The sequence below is a fragment of the Typopeltis vanoorti genome, chromosome 26, assembly GCF_054136105.1.
Source record: "Typopeltis vanoorti isolate ZY-2024b chromosome 26, IOZ_Tvanoo_1.0, whole genome shotgun sequence".
Taxonomy (NCBI): domain Eukaryota; kingdom Metazoa; phylum Arthropoda; class Arachnida; order Uropygi; family Thelyphonidae; genus Typopeltis; species Typopeltis vanoorti.
In genome coordinates this window covers 18,428,174-18,454,860 of record NC_143574.1, presented here as the reverse complement: position 1 = coordinate 18,454,860, position 26,687 = coordinate 18,428,174, and the positions used below count along the sequence as shown (strand labels likewise).

Below are 26,687 nucleotides of genomic sequence, written 5' to 3'. Positions count from 1 at the left end.
AGAATAAAAAGAAGAATACCTGTTTATTCAAAGTAATCTCCAGCAGCATTAATGCATTGTTGCCAACGTGTAGCAAGGTCATTTATACCACATTTGTAAACATCAGTGTCTCTGGCAGTGATGAAGTCCTCCACTGCCCGATAAATTGATGCATCGTTGGCAAAGCATTTCTTGGACAAAAAAATGGCTCAAGTGCCGGAAAAAATGATAATCTGTTGGGGAAATGTCAGGAGAGTATGGAGGATGAGGCACAATTTTGTATCCCAAATTGTTGATTTGCTGTATGGTTGACACTGCCATATGTGGTCGGGCGTTATCCTGAAGCAATAGGACCCCATGTCTATTCACAAGTGCTGGTTGCTTAAGGCACAATTTGTTATGCATTTGTCGCATATCTGAACAATATCGAGCTGCATTTATCGTTTCACCTCATGGAAGGAATGAATAGTGAATAACACCAGCAGAAGACCACCATACAGTAAACATCTTCATTGGATGCAGAGGTGCCTTTGGAGTCCTTCCTGGAGTGTCTTTCACTCCCAACCACTGCGACGAATGTGTACAATTGTCGTAGAATATCCACTTCTCATCCACAGTCACAATTCGTTACAGGAACTTTTCTTCTTTACTTCTTAAGAGAGAAGGGCACACTCCCAAACGGCATGCTTTGTTTTCATCAGTGAGTTCGTGAGGCACCCACTTTTCTAGCTTCCTTATTTTTCCTATTATTGCAGAGTGCTGTGAAACAGTTGAGAAGTGTACATTTAGTGTCTGGGCGATCTCTCGTACAGTTTGTCGTGAATCTGATTCAATTAAATCCTTTAATTCATTCGAATCAATGGAGGAAGGATGATGGCCACGGGGTTCGTTTTGTAGCCTTAAATCTCCTGAGCAAAAGTTTGCACACTGATTGCGAGTGAATCTCTCATTAGTTGTTCCTCCACCGAATGCTTTTTTGATGTTTTTTACTGCAGCCGCTGCAGAATTTCCCAATTTGAACTCATAAAGGTATAGCAATCTTAATTGACTGGGTTCCATGAGTGATTTGATGTCAGTAGTATTCAATATTTAATGCTCATTGAGCGAAACAAATACTACAATTACATCACCCATGTGTGATGCTGTCACATGACATAAAAAATTTGCATATACCTCAGCGCTTGCTTTCTTCAGTAACCACTAGAAACCTTACAGTCATTCAACTGCCATTTCATTTGCAACAACCCAATAGAGAGAGACATTGTATAGGGGCACCTAACTTTTCTTTGCCTAGGGGCATCAGATACTCTCGGACTGGCCCTGATCGACTGCAATATCTTCTTTTATTTACTAATTACTTGTTGACAGTCTCAACAACCCCAGTTTAAAGACTCACAGTTTTACTATTCCTTTTTTGGAATCTACTATTAATATTCTTCCGACTGTCACATAAAACTAAATACGTAAACTTCATTAGAGCAAAATTCCTCAGAAAAATCTTCACTTTTCTCTCATCTCCCAAGGACAAGCATCCACCACTTGGTTTTCCAGTGTTTACCAGATTCCTGACTCCCACGACTTGTCTTGTTATGGACAGTCTAGAAAATTTGCTTTTATCAAATACCATGAGCCTGAACAATTGGGACCTGAACTCCATCTCTACGAAACACAGTGTTCTCAGGAATAAGACTAAAATCCTTTATTGGAGCAGATTTCATATGGAACAACTTTATTAGGCAACTTGTGAAACATTGCTTCATTCCCAAACTTATATAGATTTTACGGTCTACATTTATCTTCGTTAAATAGAAGATTGTACTTTATCAATCTGCTAATTTCCTAATTTGTTTAATTAATTATGTATTATACTTTTTTTTAAAGTTAGGAAAGTGTTGACTGTTTTTATTACCTTACTGTGGCTACTATGATGGTGCTTTTTAGAACTATTTTGGTTATTTGTATAATTTGCTGTTTTGTTTGTGTACTGAAGATGCCTGTGAAACTTAGGCAAAATTTTACAATTAAATATGAAGATTTTCTATGTGTTTCCATGTTTTATTATTATATTAGAATCTTTATTATTTTAGGCATTTTAACTTATATATACATCACTTTCAGCATGTCTATGGGCTTTTTAGTTGATGAGAAATCTCCAGTTGTGTGGAGAGGTTTGATGGTCATGTCTGCTATTGGAAAGCTTTTACGGCAGGTAATACTAGTGTAAATGATATTGTGTCTACTATTACAACAGACATATGCTTTAGTTTGAAAGAATTTCATTTATATTATTGATTTCATTCCTGATATAAATTAGAAGGACTTCTGCAAACCATTGTCACTTGTTTAGGTTAATCTTCACACTGGCCATTATATGTGCAACTGTCAACCAAAACATTGATACGTAGTATACCAGCCATTGAAATCAATGTTGCCATTGAGCTACTGTTGAAATAACATGGATAAGGAGTGTAAGATGGTGATATATTTATCATGATGGATTGGGTAGTTAATAATAATCCTATCCTATTCTTCTCATCCATCCCTTAGGATAGGTTAAGTCCCCCCTAATGAGGGGCTTATGACGAATTAATGCAGCCGATTCATCATTCCTCTGTTGCATCCCCAAAGGGCAATATTCATGACTGTAATCTATGTGTGCTCACTGGGCCAGTTTGTCTGTTCTGAGGAATGAAAAACCTGAGTTTCCAGGGGGAAAAGCCCCCTACCTCCATATATCAACCGAGCTACGGAGGATCTCTTAATAATAGTTCTCTTTATAATGTTGAATTAATTTTGATTAACAGGGCACCCTTGAAGCCACACACATGAACAAGAGACCTGGTTCCTCTGGGTGGCATGTTGACAAGTCTTTTACCTCTTGCTTCATGCCCCTTTTCTCTTTATTTAGATCTTCTTTCTCTTGCCAACAATAACAAAGACTGAACTGTCAAATCATGATTCTGCTAATATAGGAATTTTGTTCCAAGTACCCTCCAAAACCAGTAGTCTTAGAATAAGTAATAACCATCGAGCCCACCATTTCTTATTTTTCTGATTATGGAATTAGCTGGTCTCATACAGTGGTGGCTGAGTTTTTCTCCTGGAAATATAGCTTTTCTTCTTTCAAATCACGCAAATTGGTTAGAAGAGGAGACAGAATTAAACAGACACACACACACTGGTCTCATAACCTTAGATGCTTTGGTCATAATTCAAAACAACCATAATTACATCTGAGCATGGGTTGAGTTAGTATGAGTTGATCTGAGTCTCAGATGAAAGCATACATTGTACTTGTCGTTAATTCTGTTTCCTCTTAAACAGTGTTGACACTCTCCTACAGCATGCAATAGTTACTTTTAAAGAAAATGGCTGTTCTGCTTCCATTTATTTTTTTGTGCTATTGCATAACAGCCTTTGACAATCATTGACTTCCATATGGTGTCTACCATGCAAAGAAGGAAGAAGAAGACTTTGCTTCTGTAAGTAATGTCTATGAAATGGTGATCTTTTGTTACACATAGACTAAGGTCTAAGAGTATCAAAGGATTCCTCTTAATTTGCACAGATATCATTGAAAACATTCTGATGCAAAGAAGCACATTTCTTCTATGCAAACAATATATGTATTTGCTAACTTACGGCTATTTAACAAATAACATATATTATGAACAATATGCATATTTGTTAAAGTATTGTACATTGTAAAGCATATCTTGAATCATATTAGAAGGTTATGCATCCAAAACAGGATGGATCGCTAAAGCAGTTATATTTGTTTTGCTTCCTTTAAGTACATTGTGCGTGTATGATGAAAACACCTGAATTAGTTGGAGTAGTGGTCAAGCTTTGAAATAAGGCTTTCAAAAGATCACTGAAGACTGGATTTATGATCACACAGTGTGTTTTTTCAATAGAGTTTCACATAGATAAATTGTGTGGAGAGGTTTGATGGTCATGTCTGCTATTGGAAAGCTTTTACGGCAGGTAATACTAGTGTAAATGATATTGTGTCTACTATTACAACAGACATATGCTTTAGTTTGAAAGAATTTCATTTATATTATTGATTTCATTCCTGATATAAATTAGAAGGACTTCTGCAAACCATTGTCACTTGTTTAGGTTAATCTTCACACTGGCCATTATATGTGCAACTGTCAACCAAAACATTGATACGTAGTATACCAGCCATTGAAATCAATGTTGCCATTGAGCTACTGTTGAAATAACATGGATAAGGAGTGTAAGATGGTGATATATTTATCATGATGGATTGGGTAGTTAATAATAATCCTATCCTATTCTTCTCATCCATCCCTTAGGATAGGTTAAGTCCCCCCTAATGAGGGGCTTATGACGAATTAATGCAGCCGATTCATCATTCCTCTGTTGCATCCCCAAAGGGCAATATTCATGACTGTAATCTATGTGTGCTCACTGGGCCAGTTTGTCTGTTCTGAGGAATGAAAAACCTGAGTTTCCAGGGGGAAAAGCCCCCTACCTCCATATATCAACCGAGCTACGGAGGATCTCTTAATAATAGTTCTCTTTATAATGTTGAATTAATTTTGATTAACAGGGCACCCTTGAAGCCACACACATGAACAAGAGACCTGGTTCCTCTGGGTGGCATGTTGACAAGTCTTTTACCTCTTGCTTCATGCCCCTTTTCTCTTTATTTAGATCTTCTTTCTCTTGCCAACAATAACAAAGACTGAACTGTCAAATCATGATTCTGCTAATATAGGAATTTTGTTCCAAGTACCCTCCAAAACCAGTAGTCTTAGAATAAGTAATAACCATCGAGCCCACCATTTCTTATTTTTCTGATTATGGAATTAGCTGGTCTCATACAGTGGTGGCTGAGTTTTTCTCCTGGAAATATAGCTTTTCTTCTTTCAAATCACGCAAATTGGTTAGAAGAGGAGACAGAATTAAACAGACACACACACACTGGTCTCATAACCTTAGATGCTTTGGTCATAATTCAAAACAACCATAATTACATCTGAGCATGGGTTGAGTTAGTATGAGTTGATCTGAGTCTCAGATGAAAGCATACATTGTACTTGTCGTTAATTCTGTTTCCTCTTAAACAGTGTTGACACTCTCCTACAGCATGCAATAGTTACTTTTAAAGAAAATGGCTGTTCTGCTTCCATTTATTTTTTTGTGCTATTGCATAACAGCCTTTGACAATCATTGACTTCCATATGGTGTCTACCATGCAAAGAAGGAAGAAGAAGACTTTGCTTCTGTAAGTAATGTCTATGAAATGGTGATCTTTTGTTACACATAGACTAAGGTCTAAGAGTATCAAAGGATTCCTCTTAATTTGCACAGATATCATTGAAAACATTCTGATGCAAAGAAGCACATTTCTTCTATGCAAACAATATATGTATTTGCTAACTTACGGCTATTTAACAAATAACATATATTATGAACAATATGCATATTTGTTAAAGTATTGTACATTGTAAAGCATATCTTGAATCATATTAGAAGGTTATGCATCCAAAACAGGATGGATCGCTAAAGCAGTTATATTTGTTTTGCTTCCTTTAAGTACATTGTGCGTGTATGATGAAAACACCTGAATTAGTTGGAGTAGTGGTCAAGCTTTGAAATAAGGCTTTCAAAAGATCACTGAAGACTGGATTTATGATCACACAGTGTGTTTTTTCAATAGAGTTTCACATAGATAAATAAATATCAAGGGAAGAAAGATTTTACTGTTTTATTTCCTCCCAAACAAGGCTATGTCTGTCAGTTGATCAGTGATAAATCAAGTAGGAATTAGATGAGTGAATAATATTGTTAAGTAGGAGCAGGGAGGGGGGGGGAATGTGTAGAGTATATAAGGAGAAAGATGAACAACAGGCCAATGAGTAGTACTAGACACAAGAAAAGAAAAAAAAAATGACAAGAATAGTAAGGAAGACAAAATCAGAAGATGAAAGAAAATCCAAAAGAGTTTTTTATGTGATGAGTAAAAGAATGAATGACTATGGAAGGAAAGCTTTAACAAGTGTTGACAGTAGGAAGGTGATGGAATAGTTAAGTTATTGATTACTTTGCAAGAGTATGATCTACAATCCTCCCTAAAAATTCTTGATGCTGTTTAGAAATGGACAGTCTGGTTGATAAATTACACTTTTCTTTCAGACTCTCTTCAGCTACTATCCCACAGAAGATCAATTTCTGCATTGCATCTCTTCTACAGATATTTTCATGGCCATTGTTCAGTAGAACTAGCATCTATTATGCCTCATATTTCTGCTAGATCTATAGGAACTCATACTACAGCTGCCCAGCATCTTTTAATCATCAATTAATAGACATAGCCTTGTTTCAGCCATAATTCTCAAAAACCAATCTGGATTGGTTTTTGATTACTATACCATCTGTTTTATAGCAAACAGATGCCAGGTGGCATCTGTTTGCTATAGGCTCTTCTGCCTTTTATGTGTGGGATAAAAAAAAAATAAACACCCATGGGATCAAATGGGATATCAGCTCATGAGAATGTGCAAAGCAGTTGACATTGCTTCTGACTAGGGTGTTTAACTTAAGTCTCAGCTCTGGTATTCCCAATGAAACAGATGCATGACAAAATAGCTTCATTTATGGAGGCTGCAGGACAGTGGTAATGAATTATACACCAGTCAGTATGTTTAAAAGAAAATGTGTATGATATATATATATGTGTGTGTGCGTGCGTGCGTGTTTATATATATTTCCTTAGTGTTTTTGTTTATTCTTGCACCTAAAAAAAATTAATTTTTTTTTTCTTCAAACTATTACAATCTCATACATTATAGCAGCTAGAGTAGAGAATGTTGGTACTGGTAGAATGACCTCAAAGACACAGGGATTGTTATGTTTGTATACAAATGTAAGGAGTATTTGAAATAAGTGAGCTAAGTTTGTTGTATTGATTGAGTCAGTATGCCCAAAGATAATTGGTATAAATGAAACTTGGTTGTCTGAGAATGATGTGATATCGAGAATAGAAATGGAAGGGTATATAATTTTCTGGAAGGATAGGAAGCTCAAAAGAGGTGGGGAGTGCTGTTAATGATTGCAGAGGAATTCTGTCTGCAGAGTGTGAAAGTTGATATTACATGTGCAGATTTTGAATTTGTGTGGTGTGAAGTTGAAATGAACAGGCTAGTATATCTAAATAAGATGCCATTATAAAAATATGGTTAATTGAAGGGAATTCTTCTGCTATATGGCAAGCAAGAGGAAGAATAATCATGGAAGGTTGACACTGGTGGATAGTCATGGCAGCAGAGGTGAGAGTTGCAAAGGATACAGTGGAATTATCGAATGAGCACTTTATCAATGTATATCATACTAGTGTAAATAATGCCATGCAATATATAGAAGGGAGGCAAGTATTAGAAGAATTGGAAGCGAAAGAGTCAGTCAGAGAAATAGCCAGGTTTTTTAACTCGTATACAATTATTTATTTATACTAAAGAGGGAAGCTACTTAACATAAATAAACAGTGGCAAAAAATCAAACGTTTTCCAACAGCAGTTAATATCTACAGCTGAAAATACTGAATTATAGTCTAATCATGAGTATCGTTAGGCATGTTCACTCGCCTACATCCAGTTTCTCCATTGTTGTACAAACTTTGTGTGTGATTGCTGGCATAGGACAGATTTTTAATTTTACATATGTTAATTAATGACTTCCAGATCTCATGAAGAATCATTCCTTGATTTCTACTTAGTATGCCTTTTGAGCGAATCACCTTGGAAGACTCCTTGAACAACCCGTCAAAGTAATTCTCTTCTAAGTATGGCATGGAAGATGCCTGCCAATTTACCATGTGGTGTTCTTTGAAGATGTGCACTATGAGTCTGCTTTATTCTTCCTGTTTGTTTTCAGCATCATACATATGTTCTTTGTCGCAGATTTCGAAACTTCTCCCAGTCTGATATACGTATATCTTTCCTCAAGAGTACAGAATCTTGTATACATACAGATGTTTATAAACTGGAACTTGATCTTTAGGGGAGTGCAGAAAGCTTTGCAAGGTGTTGACTGGTTTGAAGGCCATTCCGATGTTGACTGCCTTTAATATTTTGGCTATTTTTCTTGATGCATTGCCAACTTATGGAACAGATACTGTGCCTTTGTAATTAATTTCTGTGTTATCATGGGATGGTTCATCAGAAAATAAAAGTTTCTTTAGTACCTTTTCTAATTATCCATTTTGGAGGAACTGATGAGATGTTCAGAGATTTTGAAGAAAATTGGGGAAGCTGTTGTGACCAGCAAATATTTAATGTCGATGAAACAAACCAGCCTTTTTTTGGAAGCAAATGCCTTCCAAGACTTTCTGGCCAAATCAGAGAAATCTCAGCCTGGTTATAAAGTCGCAAAGTTGAATGAAATTACTACTTACAATATGTGAGTCATTTGGAAGCACATTATGCAAGTGATTTTAGAAGCTTTTCAAATGAATGGTTAATGTTGTTGAGGAAATTGCCAACATTGGGCGTGAACTAGGTTTTGATGAGATTGACATTGATAATGTCCAAGAGTTAATTAAATCTCATTCTGGGGAATTGAGTGATTCTGACCTGCTAAATTGAGATGTACAGCAGAACGATCCTGAAGAATATGAAGAAAATTTTACCACTGACAGTCAGTCAAAAGAGATTTCACAGAAACAATTTGAAAATATTTTTCGTACAATTGAAGTTTTTAAGCAGCAATGCTTAGATGCTGACCCTGATGAAGAGAGAAGCAGTAAAATTTGTAGAAGAGACAATAGGGTCATACCATCAGTTGTATGAAAAAAAGAATAGAATGTCTGCCAATTAACTCAACTCTTTGTTAAGAAGTAGAATAATAAATTTATATTCTAAATATGTTTTATTGTCTTTCAGCTTCATGGTTTTCTTTTAACTAGGCCCTGAGACATAACCTAATTCTTTTTAATAAAAAAAAAAATTAAGGGTCAAAAAAAGAAATTCTAGGAATAAATTATACTTTTTCCCATAGGTTATTATATTTGATTAGTATGCTTTCGATTAATGTGCCCGTTTTAAAGAATGCATTAATTGAGGGATTGCTCTATCAAGATTCTGGAATGCTGCCTATGGAAAGAGGTTGAAGAAATATGGATTGCTGGAGAGTTTGGTGGATAAGAGGAAAAAGAGCTAATGATAGAGATGTTTAAGTTAGTGAGGGAATTTTATCAGATTAATCTAGAGGGTTTATAAAAATAGCAGAAGGCAAGAGGGGAAGAAACATAGGTCATCTTCGATAGTTATGTAAAAGTGTGGTAAAGAGGGATGTGAGGAATAGATTTTTTTACCTGTAGAATTGTCATTGAATGGGATGCATTACTGGAATATGTTGTTTGGGAAATGTTAAGGATTTTAACATTCAATATGATAAATATGTTGTCAGTTGTGTATGGATGGAGCAGTTTCTCAAAAAAGAAAGGAGGGTAACTACCAGTGTTCCTCCCCAGGCTTCTGTTCTTGGGATCCCTCCTGTTTAACTTGTTTGTAAATGATATATCATGTGGACTGACTGAGGATCTTCAGCTGTTTGCTGATGATACAAAGTTGGAGAGAATTATAACCTCCCACAGTGAGAACTGACTTCATGGAGGGTATAATAATAATAATAACTTATGTTAGTCTTGTAAACAAGACAAGAGAATTGTAATACAAAAACACATTGTTTAATTGAAATAAAACTACACAGATATAAATTATTTACATAAAATTCATTTAAAAAGATTCCATAAGTGATATGTCTTCTCTCTCTCTCTCTCTCACACACACAATTATGCCAATTTAATTTCAGGAATAAAAAAACAAATTCTTCTAACAACAAATAAAAGAAACAAATTCCTTTATTAATTCTCTGTAAGATTAACAACTACTACAGCTTGTTTTTTTTACTACATTCATTTCCATATAAGAGTCATCTCACACTGGTTCAAGGTTAACACTGTTTGCAAATAAAGAACCTTGTCCTATTTCAAGTAAACTTCATTGTAAACAATTTTCAGAAAAATTACCCTGCTCCAGGAAGTTATCCATAAAGAGAAAATAGTTATATATAAACTGTTGGCTTACATTTCTCTAGACACATCTTCATTACATGAATTCAGTTCCTTTTGTCATTTAAATATAGTTTTCCTGTCTTTATTATTCTGTAACACACACTATCATGAAGAATACTTTTAAAGGGGAAAAAAAACTTTCTATCTGTTGATGGAAACAAACGTAGGATTAAATAAATACTAGACCAAAACTAGTATTGGAATTTGCTCTCTCCAAACTTGAGCTTGCTGTTTATTCTTTTAAAACAAGAATTAGAGGCCTTCTTCTAGATTTTTATCTTCTGGTGCTCATATACCATTTGAATAAATACTTTCAGATAAATCTATAGGTCTCTGAATACATTCCTGTAACCTTCTTCTCTCTAACCAGAACCTATATTCTCTTTTTTTTGTCTCCACAACCATGTACAAACAGCTGTTGCTTAGCTGTCCAGATGCCTCAAATGTGTGTGCATGCCAGCTTCAAACTGCTGGTATAACTCAGTGGTGTTCTCTTTGAATGAGTTCAACAAAACAACATGTAAAATAAATTTGCAGGTAATCAAAAAAAAGGGGAAAAAAAGGCAGTTTTATTATGCAGTGTCATTTATTAAAGTAAAAGAATGATAATTTCTTTATCTGTTGGCTGAAAATAGTTATATATAACTTATATATAAGAACTGCACTTATATATAGTTATATATAAGTGCAGTTCTTGAACTGAACTTGAAAATTGTCAACTTCATGCATTGTCTCGGATGCTATTATGAAATGTTGCTAAAGTTTTGTGATACTTTATAACATAAACTAAAGTTACAAACTATTTTAATAACAATATTTTATAAAATGAATTACATAATTTTTATATTTTTCGTAGTGACAAAGACAAGTGAATTTCATTATGATGCTAAATTAAATTTTATGATAGAGTATTAAAAGACATTATTATTACATTTGCTGCCTGGTTAGTGTATCTGCTCTCCAACCAAAAGATCACTGGTTCAAATCACACCGTGGACAAGGATTATCATTATTGCATGACATCTCCAAGGAGTCCAATCGCAGGAGGGCACTCTACTCCACCTTACATACATCTAACCATCTCCCCTACTACTTAATTCTCCTGCTATACACAACCATCTACTGCCCATCACCAATAGTATTTTTTGTCTGTAAATTGCTATGTTCTGAAGGCTGATTTGCCTGTATGTGGATTAAAAAACCTGAGTTTCTGGTAGAAAAAACCTGTTACCTCTATATGAGATTGACTAACTCACTTTCATGTAAAAAGCCCATAAAAAGAGTTCTCTAATAACGACGAGAATTGAACTTAGACATTTTCCAATTGAAGGGTGCAATATATTGTAGTTTTTATTGCACTACAGAGGCACTGGTGTGGAGGTGTGAATGTTTGTAACTGTCTTTAGGTGAGAGATGAATTCCATCACCCAATGTAAAACCACCATCCTGCTTACTGGAGGCCTGAAGTGGCCAGAAAAAGTTTCACAGTCTCTAGAGTAGGGTTTCAGTTTATGTAAAAAAACAAATAACAATACAAAACAAAAATTAGAAAACTAATAAAAAATAGAGAAAAAAAATTCCTAACCCACTCATGGGAATCATATAAAAATTTTTTTTTTGATAAACAAAGGAGTGGGGGGAATAAACGCTTTAATTATCCCAATTTCTTTCTGGTGTTTTAAGATTGCTTAATAAAAGTCACCTAATTTATAAAATATAAATAAAATGTATATCTGAATGAAATTCATCAGATACGCTACAGGTATCTCTGGAGTGGTGGTAAAGATATTGAAGAAGTTGGTCATAGACAGAATCCAGATATGGGTGGATAAGAATATGATGCTCTATGGGAATTCTATATGATACTCTTTGTGAAGTATAGGTCATTCTTAGTAATTTAATCCATTAATAGAGTGACAGTTGAGTTAGATAAAAAGGATGGCAACATGATAAAGAGTAGTAAATGAAACAGCCGAATCTAGGAGAGAGCAAGTGACTAGTAGTGCACTTCAGGGCTCTGTGCCTGGACCACTACTATTTAATTTGTACATAATGACATGGAAAATTATTTGAAGGGAAATATTGAGCTGTTTGCTAATGATGCAAAATTAGATAGCATAATAGTTAATCAGGGAAACATAGAGAGCCTGCAGAATAATTTTTAAATGGGATGCCAGTTTTTGGAAAAGTGTAAAGTTATGCATTTTGAGATGAAAAGATTACAAACTTTGTACTACATTGATAGAATTGTACCCCAGGAAATTGGTGAAGCTAGTGTGGATAGGGAATTGAAGTTCAGAGGGTGTACACAAAAGTGACCAAGATAGCTCATAAGGTTACTTGATATCGAAGAGCACAGTAAGATGCAAAGATAAGGAAATTAATATTCCTTATTAATAAGGCTTTTACATATCCATGGATTACAGCAATAAACTGATCACCTGGGTTTCTTGGATGAGGTTTATTTAGATTTGTGACCAAAGCAATCACGCTATGAGGCCAGTGTATTATGCATTCAAATACCTGGATATTAAATATATTGCAAAACTTAAATGCAAACACTGCGGTAGGCTTAGATGGAATATCAGCTCGGGTGTTGCGTGAATGTGCAACCCCTCTCACCTGGATATTTAACTTAAGTTTGAACTCTGGTATGGTCCCTAGGGAGTGGAAGTTAGGCAAAGTGGTTCCTTTGCATAAGGGTGGCTCTAAAACTGCAGTATTGAATTACAGACCAATCACCATCTCAGGAGTAGTGGTAAAAGTATTGGAAAAGTTGGTTAAAGACAAAATTCAAGAATGGGTGGATCAGGATATGATACTCTATAGAGGCCAACATGGTTTTGTTAAAGGTAGATCCTGCCTTAGCAATCTATTAACTATTCATAATAGAATAACATCTGAGTTGGACAAAGGAACTGGCTACACAGTGGTACTTCTGGATTTTGCTAAGGCTTTTGACAGGATACCCCATAGAACACTGTTACGCAAATTGGAGCAGATGGAAATGGATATTAAATTGGTGATATGGATAGGAGAATGGCTCAGGGAGAGATACCATAAGGTGGTGTATGGAGGAGCCGAGTCCAGAATGAGGCAGGTGACCAGTGGTGTGCCTCAGGGCTCTGTGCTTGGGCCAATGTTGTTTAATTTGTATATAAATGATATAGGAAACGGCTTAAAGGGAGATATTCAGTTGTTTGCTGATGATGCAAAGTTGTGTAGTGCAATAAAAAATCAAGCTGATGTTGAAAGTTTGCAGGAGGATTTAAATAAGCTGGTAAAATGGGCAAAAGAAAATGGATGTCAGTTCAATGTGGAAAAGTGTAAAGTCATGCATTTTGGGATTAAAAGATTACCAGCTGTGTACTACATCGATGGAAAGGTACTCCAAGAGATAGATGAGACTAGGGACTTAGGGGTATTGGTAGATAGGGAGATGAAGTTCAGAGGACACATTGCTAAGGTGTCCAAGATTGCACATAGGATTACTTGGTTGTTGAGGAACACACTGACATCCAGAGATAAAGAGGTTATTATTCCCCTTTATAAAGCATTGATACTTCCACATTTGGATTACTGTGCTCAGGTCTGGTCACCTGGATTCCTTGGAGATGAGGAGGCTGTGGAGAGGGTTCAGAGAAGAGTGACCAAGTTGGTGAGTGATATAAAAAATGCTCCCTACATTGATAGATTGAGAGCTTGTGGATTGCAGAGATTGGTTGATAGGCGAAGAAGAGAGGATATGATAGAAACATTCAAATTACTAAAAGGTTTTTATAGGATTGATGCAGGGGAAATGTTTCAGCTGTGTGATAGTGATGGAAGAACAAGAGGTCATCTCTGGAAATTAAAGAAGAGTGTGGTTAACAAAGGTGTCAGAACAAGGTTTTTTGCCTGGAGGGTGGTGAATGAGTGGAATTCATTGCCTGACTTAGTTGTGAGCTCTTCGTCTGTAGATGAATTCAAGAAGAGATATGACAGATATTGTTTTGCTAGTTTGGGTCTCCCGCGATGAGTCTACTGACTCCATGGAGATACCCGTAATAATAATAATATGATCTGTCATATGCCAGGTATTTGAAAGTGTTTATGGTATGTTACTATTTTACTTCTTATTGGGTTTTCTCCTTTGAAAGGAATTATTTTCGTCTTTATTTTTGATATTCTCATATTATATTATTCTGAAATTTCATTTAATGATTTTTCCTATCTCTGTAGACCATCTTCTGATGTAGCTAATACAATTTGATTATCTGCAAATAATATCTATCTTTATTTATGGGTTTATATGTTTACCAAATGTGTTACAGCTGTTTTAATTTTATTTATATATATATATATATATTAAAAAGTAGAGGTGATAGGATACATCCATGCTGTATTTGTGTTAATATGTCATATTTGTTTTGATTTGACTGCTATTTTATTTCCTGTGTATATTTCTTGAATAGACTGTAAGAACTGGTTTTGTATATTTAGATCAGTTAATATTTTAAATAACGTTTGTGTATTAATTTTATCAAAAGCTTTATCATAATCAATGAAGGCCATGTGTGTTTCTTTTTGAAATTCTCTTTGCTTTTCAGTTAATATTTTTAGAATGAAAATTGAGTATTTATGCAAGAGCAACCTTTTCTGAATCCATTCTATTCTTCTAGTAGTCCTCTATGATACTGTTTAGTTACTCTTTTAATATTCCTGCATATATTTTGTACCCAGCATTTAGCAGACTAATTCTCCTGTAGTTATTGCAGTCATTTTTATTTCCTTTTTTTATAAATTGGAATAACCAGTGCTTTTTTTTTCCAAGGATGGAATTTTCCAGAAATCCAGACCACGTTAAAGAATTTTAGGAGTCTTTCATAAATTTTTCACCTGAATTTATATACAGTTCAATGTTTATATTGTCTTCTCCTGCTGTTTTCCTTTTTTCTTCTTATTTATTGTATTATTATTATTATTATTATTATTATTATTATTATTATTATTATTAAACAAGACCTCATGGAGTCAAAGACTCATCTAGGAGGTCCTTTTATCTTACACACACATCTCATCATACCGTGTCTTAAATACATTCAAACTACTTGCAGACACCACGCTCTCAGGCAAGGCATTCCAATCACTCACAACTCTGCACGAAAAAAACCTGCCTCTCACTCCCTTACTCACACCCTCCTTATACAGTTTCCAGGGATGACCTCTGGTTCTCCCCTGATCTCCCACTATTCTCTGTAGAACTTCTCTACCATTGATCCTATAACAACCCCTTACCAACTTGTAGGTCTCTATCATATCTCCCCTCTTCCTTCTCTCCACGAGACTCTGCAAATTACATCTTCTCAATCTTTCCTCATACTCAACATTCCAGAGGTCAGAAACTACCTTAGTCAGTCGCCTTTGGACCCTTTCCAACATCTCTTCATCCTTCTGAAAACCCGGTGACCAAATCTGGGCACAATAGTCCAAGTGTGGCCTAATCAAAGCCTTATACATTGGAACAAGTATCTCCCTACTTCTACATGTCAGTGTCCTCCGCATCATTCCCAGAAGTCTTTGTGTTGTCTTCACAATTTTGGCGATGTGTCCCCTAAATTTTAGATCCTTATCCACTATCACCCCCAGATCTCTTATTTCCTCTACTTCCAACAATATATTCTCACCAAGCATAAATTCTGCATCCCATCTTTGTTTTCCAAATTTTAAAACTTTACATTTTGCAACATTGAACTCACATCCCCATTTGCTTGCCCAATCACTCAATTTATTCAAGTCTTCTTGCAAGGCCACAACATCTTCACTACTCTTTATGGTTCGTCCCAACTTTGCATCATCTGCAAACAACTGAATATCTCCATCCAAATCTTCACCAATATCATTAATATATAAGTTAAATAGTAATGGCCCTAAAACAGACCCCTGAGGCACTCCACTAGTGACTTTCCTTTTCCTGGATATTGCACCCCCATACACAACTTGTTGATACCTATCAGATAGCCAGTCTCCAATCCAATGCACTAATCTAATATCCAACCCCATCTGCTCTAGTTTGACTGTCAACTTATCATGAGGTACTCTATCAAAAGCCTTTGCGAAATCCAAGTATATTACTGTGTATCCTTCTCCTCTGTCCAAGGAAGCAGTCACTTTATTGTAATAAGTAAGCAAATTACTAAAACATGACCTCCCTTTAGCAAATCCATGCTGTCCATCAAAGATTATACCATTGTTGTCAACCCAACTCTGGATCCTAGTTCTCACAAGCTTCTCCAACAACTTAACCACAACACCTGACACACAGATAGGCCTATAGTTTGATGCTTGAGTTTTTAGTTCTGACATTGTAATATTTTTCTATTCGATCATTCTATATAAAATTTTACTTCTTTATTATCATCATTCCAGAAATTTTGAAAATCAGTTACTAATTTTTCTAAATTTATTGTTTGCATTTATGCCTTTTCTGTTATTTTTTTTTTCATGTATTTTATTATTTTATGGGTTTTTGGTTGTGGCTTACATATATCCTTTTCTGGAATAAGCTCAAACTCAGTACCTAGAAGAAGAAGAATAAACTCATCATCAGAAGAAATGAAGATAGAAACCATCAATATAAGGAGTATTAATGGAAAGGAAATTGAACTTGCAGAAGAATTTAAAAAAAGTACCACATGAACATAATTGGCATTGCTGACTAGGACCAAGAAGACAAAAACAGGTGAAATCTTATTAAATAATAAGTATAGGATGTTATATTCAAGCAATAATGATCAAGGAAAGGAAAGAGTAGTGATAGCATTCAACACCAAACATGGAGATAAACTTCTCACTTGGAAGGTAGCAAGTAGAGTTATATGGACAAACTTCAAAGTAGGGAAATGGACATTGAAACTTATTTGTGCTTATGGTCCCAGAAAGCTGTTCTAAGGAAGAAATGGAGGAATTTCTTACGTCATTAGAACAGGCAGCTGACATAAACAAAATGGAAAAATGGTTCTTGTTGGAGATCTGAACAGCAGAGTAAGAAATGAATACCACTAGGCATAGAACGTTTTGGGAAAATTTGAAGAAAATGGCCAATCTAATAATAATGGTAAGTATTTGCTGACCCTCTGCTCAGGACAGATCTTTATGTTGGAACATGGTGTTAGTAATTATTAATACCATGTTCCAACATAAAGATTTGCACAAGTTCATATGGAAAGAAGACACAAGAAATAAGAAAAACTGTATTGACTATGTCATTGTTGATAGTGATATCTTCACACTGATTCAGGATACAAGAATTTACGAAGGATTTGAAATTGGAACCATCACTTAGTTTTAAGTAGGATAAAACTGAATATCACATGAAAAATAACAGTATGTAAGAAAGGTTTAAAAAGAATTAAAATTGAGCATCTTTTACAGGTAAATTGTAGACTTGATTATAAAAACATTATTGAAGAAAATTTGAAGCAGTTTTTGAAAACATGAACCAAACTTTGGAGTCTCAGTGGCAAACTCTGAAGAAAACATTAAGTTAGGGAGGTATGTGGTGAAGTTTTCTGTAAGGATAGAAAAATAAGAACCCCATGGTAGTCACAAAATGTTAAAGAAGCAGTCCTGGAAAAGAAAAAAGTATACCAAAAGTTAGTGGCAAATAAGTCAGTAGATTCCTTAAATGAATATGAGAAAAATTAAAAGATCTAAGCTATATAGAAAAGTGATTAGATAAAAGTCATAGGAAGACTTCAGTAAGAATATGGAAGATGGCAAAATATTCTCAGGGCTTAAAAATGGTGAAAAGAGTACTGTAAAAGGAATCAAAGACGATAATAGTAACATGAAAACTGAAGATAAGCATATTGTAGATGTCTGGAGTAATTACTTTGAAAGCTTGTTAAGTGAAACAAGCAGTGAACCATACTAGAACATTTTCAAGAAGAGTGCACATCAATACTTGGGATTGAAAAGCCATTAAAAGCTAGAAATGTGGAAAGGCAGCTGGAATAGATGATATACAGTAAAAAAAATATTTAAGTATGGTAATATAAAAGTTTTGCAGTGGCTATACTGCATAATTCAGAGGGCCTGGTCAGAAAGTTGAACTCTAGCTAATTGGAGTAGCATTCTCGTAGTTCCCATCTATTAAAAAAAAAAAGGAAATAAAGCTGAATGTGAGAATTACAGAGGAATTTGTCTGCTAAATATTCTAGGTAAGATATATGTAAGTATACTTGAAAAGAGGTTGAGAAAGATTGTGGAAGAAAAACTTGGAGAAGAACAAGCTGAGTTCAGGCCAAATAGAGGTTGCTAAGATCAGATTTTCGCATGAAGACAATTAGTTGAGAAATCATGGGAATATGACAAGGATCTGTACTTAAGTTTTATAGATCTGGAAAAGGCATGTGACAAGGTGCCCAGTGAAAAGCTCTTCAAAACACTCTAATTACGTGGGGTAAATGGAACATTATACAGATCATTACATAGTGTATATTTAAGTTATCAGTCAGCAGTTAGAATTGAAGGAAATATAAGATGGTTTGATGTAAAATCAAGGAGTAAGACAAGGATGCATAATATCTCCACTCTTATTCATCATCTACAGGGTGATCAAAATTAAAATATCTCTGTTTAAGGCCTTACGGAGCATCACCCAATGACCCAAACGTTGCGAAATTTTGCAGGAATAAATTGTGCATCATGTGGAAGTGATATCTGAGAAACAAAAAAGTAGTTCCAAAATTCACCATCAGGGAAATTGTAAACACCAAATGCATGGAATTTGCATATCATGCAGGTGCCGGGAGGTCTTAAAAAAGATGGTCATGGGATTTTTCCCTTCATTCTTGTTGTTAATATTGTCCACAGCCATGACACTAGCCTTGTCCCAATGTGTTTTGCTCGTGAAGCTGTACTACCTAAACAATTACAATGCTGTTGCTGTACACTGTGAATTTTGTCACCTGAACAAATGTTGACAAGGTCCACTATCTCCATGTGCTCTGCAACAAATGATTAGTTGTTTTGAAGAAATGTATGATGGCTGGGAGTTACACCTGGCAGAGATCACAAGCCATTCATTTCACAAGTGAAAAGTTGCTACTGCCTTTTGGAACAGACTGGTTCTGCTGGTTTCTGCAGTGCACTGAACCAATGCTGTATCAAAATTATGCTCATTCATCATCAGGGTTATCTTGAATCTGTAGGAATTCTGCATTCCTACACATTCAAGATAACCCTGACATAAGAGTTGCACCCACAGGACTTTGAAAGTTGACTGACATTTACTTTAGCATTCCTTTCTTGAGCGGAGTCGAATGCTGCATGATTGATTTTGGGGAAATGAGGCTCACTTTCACCTGAATAGAGCTGTGAATACCCACAGTTGCTGGGTATGGGATACCTGAAACCGCATGCAATCTAACAAATTATTTGCATTCTCCTAAAGGGAATGCAAGTAATTTGCATTCCCTTTCCGGTTCAGGTTTATGGCTTCGTTTATCATTGGACCATTCTTATTTGAGGACATTTGCTAGTCAGATCCTGTGACCTGCTCAGTTACTACTGAGAGGTGTCGCAGTATGATAAACAATTTTATTGTGCTACAGCAGTGCCTGTGCATGGATTCAGGATGGCTCCTACACACATTTGTCAATCCATACAGGAGGTTCATCAAGAACATTTCACAGAAGCCAGAGTGATCAGTAATGTGTTTCCCATCATGGCTGTCTCGTTCATCTGATCTGACCCCCTGTGACTTCTGGATCTGGGGATTTTTCAAAGACATGGCTTATTGGGATCATCCTGATAACTTGCCAGTGCTGAAAGACAACATAACACAGCATGTGTGTAACATCAGTTTCCATCAGCCACTTTCTACCATCAAACACGCTGTGCAAAGGATGCAGTTTGTGGATTTGAGAAGGGCAACATATTGAACAGTACAGCCTGTGAATGCATAATGGAAGTGAATCAAAACGTGCCATTTATGCTTGTGTCATTTTTCTCCTTCTTACACACACACACACACTACTACATTTAGTACATCATACAGCACTCCATGGTGATGGTGGTGAATTTTGGAACTACTACTTTATCCCCTCAGATATCACTTCTGCATGACAAACAATGTATTCCTGCAAAGTTTCTCAGGATTTGGATCACTGGATAGTTCTATTATGCCTTAAACAGAGATACTTTAATTTTGATTATCCTGTATATGGATGAGATTATGCAAAAAAGTGGCATTAGAATTAGATATGATGTTGTCTTCTAAACACATCTGTGCAAATTGCCAGAATTCTCTATCTAAATCGAATAACAGCTGTCACAAATTTGGCATGAAAAGCAGTAATAAAAAAAACAGAATTATAAAAATACATAGGAACATAAATGTCAGCTGCATTCTGATCTTATAAAACAATTAAAATATTTTAGCTATTTAGGCACAGTTTTTAGTGAAACTACAGTTTAAAATCTGGAAATAGACAACAGAATTACCAAAGCTGGTATGGTGGATAGCCAGCTGAATAGATTTATATGGAATAAGAGAGAAATTAACAAAAGCACTAAACTAGTAGTTTACAACTTAATGTTCAAACCTGTTTTAAGTTATGGATCTGAAAGCTTGGTTAGAAATAAAGCACTTGATCAAAGACTAGAGACCATAGATATTGGTTCCCTCCTCTAATTTTTGTGAGAAAAATTACAGGAGTGGAACCAATGGTATCCCTCCTGTAATTCAATGGCAGAAATCATATTAAAAATGAAGACATTAGAAAGGAACTTGACATTATCAGCATTCAAGAATGTGTCAATAAATTAAAGATGCCAAGAAATTATATTCTTGGTTTAATCCTTTATCCAAGTGTAAGCAAACAAAGTTTGCACCTGAAGTATTTTCAGACTGGAAAATACTCCTGAAAGTCCTGAAAATACTTCTGGGTAGTGACACTTCCCATAATGCATACCATTATACATGTCTGCAAGGATATGTGCCTTGCATTATGGGATACTAAGGCAAGTGATGTGAAGTCATTAGCTTCTACACACAAGTTGCCCAGTCCTGATAATACTTCAGGTGCAAACTTTGTTTGCTTACACTTGGATAAAGGATTAAACCAAGAATATAATTTCTTAGCATCTTTAATTTATAGTATAACCAAGTGGAAAAACGTCCAACAAGATTGTGTGAGCAGAGCTAATCTAAGGTGGTACGTCCACTTAAATAAGAATGGGTGAGAAAAGGTTAGCAAAACAAGTATTTGATGCCATAATATGGCAGGATAGAAACCCAGAGGAAGACCAAGGTCTAGGTAGACTGATTCAGTAAGAAGTGCCTTAAAAGCATGAAATGTTTAATATGACAATAATATTGGAGTGCTCAGAAGTAAATAGACTAATTCAGAAGAAAACTATTGATAAAAGATTCGTAATAATGTAAACTTAATCATGTAGTGCTCTCATAGACCTGAACATACCTTTAGGGTACATATCAGAAAATTGAAGCTAATGATGATAGTTTTGTTGTAAAATTGTTCCAGCTCTCTCTCTCTCCCCCCCCCCCGTTTTTTCCTTCTTGTTATGCAATTGCCCTGTTTCTTTTGTACTCTATTTTTGCTTCTAACTTCTTGGAATTTAGCTATTTCTATATGTCTGATAATAGTTTCCTATTCCACTGTTTAGGTCTCCAACAAGAACCAACTTTTCCTTTTTCTTTGTGTCAAGCTAACTTCTCTAATGTCTCAAAAAATTCCTCCACTTCTTCCTTAGCAGAACTTCCTCTGGTAGTATATAGGCACAAATAAATCTCATTGTTTAATACCTCATTCTGATATTTGCCCACATCACTCTGCTTGAGACTGCCTGCCATTTAAGAAGATTACCCTTCATCATCATCAATTTATAGTATAACCGAGTAGAAAAACTTCCAACAAGATTGTGTGAGCAGAGCTAATCTAAGGTGGTACAGCCACTTAAATAAGAATGGGTGAGAAAAGGTTAGCAAAACAAGTTGATGCTATAATATGGCAGGATAGAGACCCAGAGGAAGACCAAGGTCTAAAGATGTGCACAAACACGCAGAGAGTAGACACAGGAAATAACAGCATTAATCATCATCAACAATTTCCTTATTTGTATCCTCGAGGAGTGTACAGGCTACTATGACAGTATTACATGATTAAGTTTACATTATTACTAATATCCTGTCAACAGTTTTTCCTCCAAACTTATTCTCATATCTAACTTTTCAGTCTTTTATGATACGTTTGACTGAATCAATCCACTTATATCTTGATATTCTCTGGGTCTTTTTCCTATGCATCAAACACCTGTTTCGCTCATCCCTTTCCATTCTGTGACCATATCACCTTAAAATAACTCTACTCACACATTCTTGTATGCTAAAAACATCAAATTTCTTCCTAATATCTTCATTTTTAACATGATTTTGCTATTGATGCAATCACTCAGTCATCTAATTTTTTTCAGAACTCTCATATCTGTGGTCTTTTAGCAAGTGTTTTATTTCTAACTCAACTCTCAGATCCATAACTTAAAACTGGTTTGACACTGTCTTGTATATTGCTAGTTTTTGCTAATTTTACTCTTATTCCATATAAACTTAATCAGCCGACTCCCCATCATACTAGCTTTACTTATTTTGTTATCTCTTTCCAAATTTAATTTATCATATTCACTAAAAAATTGTACCTAAACAGCTGAAATATTTTACTTGTTCTATAGGTTCTCTTTCGAGAATGCAGCTGAAGTTTTCTATATTCCTGCATGTTTTCAGTTTTCGTGTTTTTATTTCTGATTTTTATGCCAAATTTGTTACAGCTGTTATTCAATTTAGTTAAAGAATCCTGGATGCTTTCACTGGATCTGTTTAGAAGTACATCATTTGCATAAAGCAAAGAGCTAAGTTTAATATCTTGGATTCTGATATCAGGTTTAATGCAACTTTCTTTCATAATGCAATCCATGCATACCTGATCTTATATCACACCATCCTTCTGTATTTCCTTCAATTCTAAAAGCTAACATACAACTTTAATATAGACTATGTCTGTATTTAAGTTGCTCTGTATAATGTTCCATTTGCCCCCATAAAATTGTTGTGGTTTGAACAGTTTTTCTGTGGGCTTCTTGTCCTATACCTTTTCCAGATCTATAAAAGTTAACTACAGATCCTTATTATATTCCCATGATTCCTATTTTTTGTAAAGTGAAAATCTGATCTTGACAACCTGTATTTGGCTTGAGCCCAGTTTGTTCTTCTACAAGTTCCTCTTTCACAGTTTTTCTTTGCCTCTTTTCAAGTATGCTTGTATAAATCTTATACAATGCAAAAAATATTATACAAAGGTGATGATATTCTGGTCAAATATCTTCAGCTGCTTTTCCACATTTCAGGCTTTTGTTAGCTTTTTCTACCTCAAGTATTGATATGTATCCCTGTTTTCATTTGAATTGAATATTGGCTGCTTCTGCTGTGAATGAGTTCAAAGTAAAGTATAAGAGATAGTGCATAAATGGTGTAAATGTTGGATAGTGCTCGGCATAGTGCTTATATCACCATCACAATAACACGGTCAATGAGATTTACCATCACATTTATTTCTTATTAAAGAAGCAGTCCTAGAAAAGAAGAAAGTATGTAAAATGTTTCCAGCAAATAAGTCAGTTGATGTCCTAAAAGAATACAGAGAAAAATGTAAGAGAGCTAAGCTATGTGTAAAAGTAGTTAAACAAAAGTCAAGGGAAGTAAGAATACAGATAATTAGAGGAGGGTGGCAAGGTGTTCTGTGGGGTTATTGAAACGGAGGGAAGAGTACTGTAATAAGCATAAAAGATGACGTGAAAGTGACATGAAAACTGAAGATAAGGATATTCTTGATATGGAGTAATTACTTTGAAAGACTGTTAAGCGAAACATGCAGAAATGTTTCGTATAACAGTCTTAACATAAAACATGTTAATAGTTTAACATAAAAATTACAGTTTTGATCATCTGTGTGGCAAGTTAGGACTGGCAAATTATGTTTTGGATATTCCTTCACACAAAATTAAATGGAAGAAGACAACTGTGCTGCAGAGCATTTAAAAAAAAATTTTTTTTTAGAATCATTATTTGCTATGAAGCACTTCCTTAACTTCAACAGGTATGACTGCATTAATTTGCCAAAGATCCGGAGACAGCCACTCTAAAACCACGTTAGCCTGACTTCTGAATTAAATTTGTTTTTTATCTGGTCCCTTGAGTGTGTTTTGTTAAGACATTAGTTCCTTTTCACTTACAATTTGAATTTGTTCTAGAACAGTCTAATTGAGTTCTGTGTGAGTTTTATCACAGGCTCAATCATTTAAGGATTAGAATAAATCATTCAGTTTCTTCTGGTGTTGTTTATACTGTGAAGCACTATTATGAAAAGATATAATAGGTATTGTATGAAAAACAGTTAGTGTAGGCCTCTTGTGATGCAGATTTGTTAATATTTGCATTAAAGAAGATAAAAGCTACATTTGTGATCATTTGTATCGCATGTTAGGACTGGTAGATTATGCTCTGGATATTCCTTCACACAGGATTGTCACAGTGAAATAATTTTGCATCTTTTGAAACCTAATTAAATGCTCTGATAGGGCAGTTAATCCTATCTGCATCATGTCTTATGCAACCTTCATCAATTCTGTTAATTGCATATGTTTTGGCCAGTTTGCCAAATCCCTACTTTCCAGGTGAAAAAACATTGACACTTCCATATGAGACTAGCTAACTCACTTTTAGCTGAAAAGCCCTAATAAAGGTTTTTCATGTGCTGGATAAGCTTTGAATCCATGTCTTTCCAGCCACAGGGCATTTTCAAAACCTATGAAGCTACAGAAGTTAAATATGTGATATTCATTATATGGAAATATCTGAAAAGTAAATCGAAGAAACTTAAATTACTTGTTTTAAAATTTAATGTACTAAAATATTTTGTAATACTTGTTCCCTACAGAGCACATTTAGCCAAAATTTGGTTTATGGTTATCATTTTACTTTGAAGGTTGCTTGGGGTCCCTTGGATTACCTCATTGTTGATATGCCTCCAGGAACAGGTGATACTCAGTTATCTTTGTCTCAGAATATTCCAATTACTGGTAAGTGTTAACTTAAGTATCTGAAATGTCAAAATATATTTTATTTTTTTTGGAATTTTCCTCATTACAGGTAAGTGTTGCATCTTTTTCTAAAATAGAATAAACTTGCACTCTATCATGCATCATATGGACCAAAGGAATGCTCATATATTTCATATAGAGGGCTACATGGTGTGTAGTGTTTGTAGAGAGCTCCTGAACAGATAAGTATTATTTTATAATAATTGGTAAATTTACTTGAATCTTACATAGTATTATTTACTTTTCGTATCTTAGCGTGTCTGTGTGATTTTTGTGTGTTTTCTGAGTTATTTCAATTAGTAATTTGATAGATACGATTATTAGCGGCACATGGTGCCAATAAGAAAGAATAAAATGGCATCCAGATCGCCATCTTTGTCTAAAAATTTTAATATAAAGGATTTTATTCAGTGTACCATTTGTGAAATGTGTGCTTTGAGGAGAGTGGTTAGTCTGGTTAGACAATAATAGTGGAGTGAATGTGTGCAGAAAGTGTAAGGAATGTGAGGATTTAAAGTGTGTTTCAGGTCGTGAGAGTGATATCGTTGTTGAAAGCGAGAATGTAGAAAATAGTGATATGCGAGGTATGAATAGTGATATTTGCGAGATAGTACCAGATAGCTGTGAGAGTGGCGTTGAAAGTGAGAATGAAGGTATAAATACAGGATGAATGAATGAATTAACGGATAATAAAAATGATGAGACAGATGCAATGAGTGAGATCGCACGGTTACGCAGAGCGATACATAGGGCAAATTGGCAGCTGGAGTGTTGGCAAAAATGTTTACCGAGAGTACCAACTAATAAATGGCAAAAGTATAATAAGAATAATAAGAGTATGATAGTGAGTGTAAACAAAATGAAAGAGCTAGTGTTGTACGGAGATTCTTTAGTAAGACGTGTGATAGATGAGAGTTTGACAAAATTGTACCAACCTGGTACGAACGTTAAGGATGTAAGCGAGTCAATTAGAATGCAAAAGCAGAGGATGAAAGAATTGATAGTAGTAGGAGGAACGAATGATTTGAAAGGAGACAAAATGGCTAGGAGAGAGGATTTGAAGGAATTACTTGAGATAGCAAAAGAGAAGAGTGAGAGAGTTAGGATGGTGAGTCTGTTGCTGCGGTATGACAGTGAAGAGTATAGAAGGAGGGCCAAAATTGCTAATGACTTTATGCGTGGATTATGCAGGAGGAGTGGTGTGGAATTTGTGGATGTGTGGAGTGAGTTCGAAGGGTGAAAAGATTTATATAAGATGGATGGTTTACATTTGAATGGATTTGATGTATGGAGACTTGAAAAGGTGTTGTCGAATGTAGTGGAAGTGAATGTGCAGAATCAGGGAAACTAGAGTTATTAAGGGGGAGGGGAAGTAGATATGCAGACTTTAGGGAGACAGTTGAGAGTATGAATACGTATAATATGCCCAAGCGAGTACGAA

The 26,687-nt window shown here is 35.2% G+C and overlaps 1 protein-coding gene across 2 annotated transcripts in view; it reads left to right on the top strand.

Moving 5' to 3' along the window:
• Positions 1-26,687, top strand: part of Nubpl (NUBP iron-sulfur cluster assembly factor, mitochondrial) — a 115,180-nt gene that overhangs the window by 57,021 nt on the left and 31,472 nt on the right. For both annotated transcript variants that reach the window (XM_090414921.1, XM_090414920.1), the window contains exons 6-7: positions 2,098-2,188; positions 25,132-25,225. In XM_090414921.1, the coding sequence (XP_090271047.1) occupies positions 2,098-2,188; positions 25,132-25,225 (185 nt within the window). The remainder of the gene's footprint in view (positions 1-2,097; positions 2,189-25,131; positions 25,226-26,687) is intronic.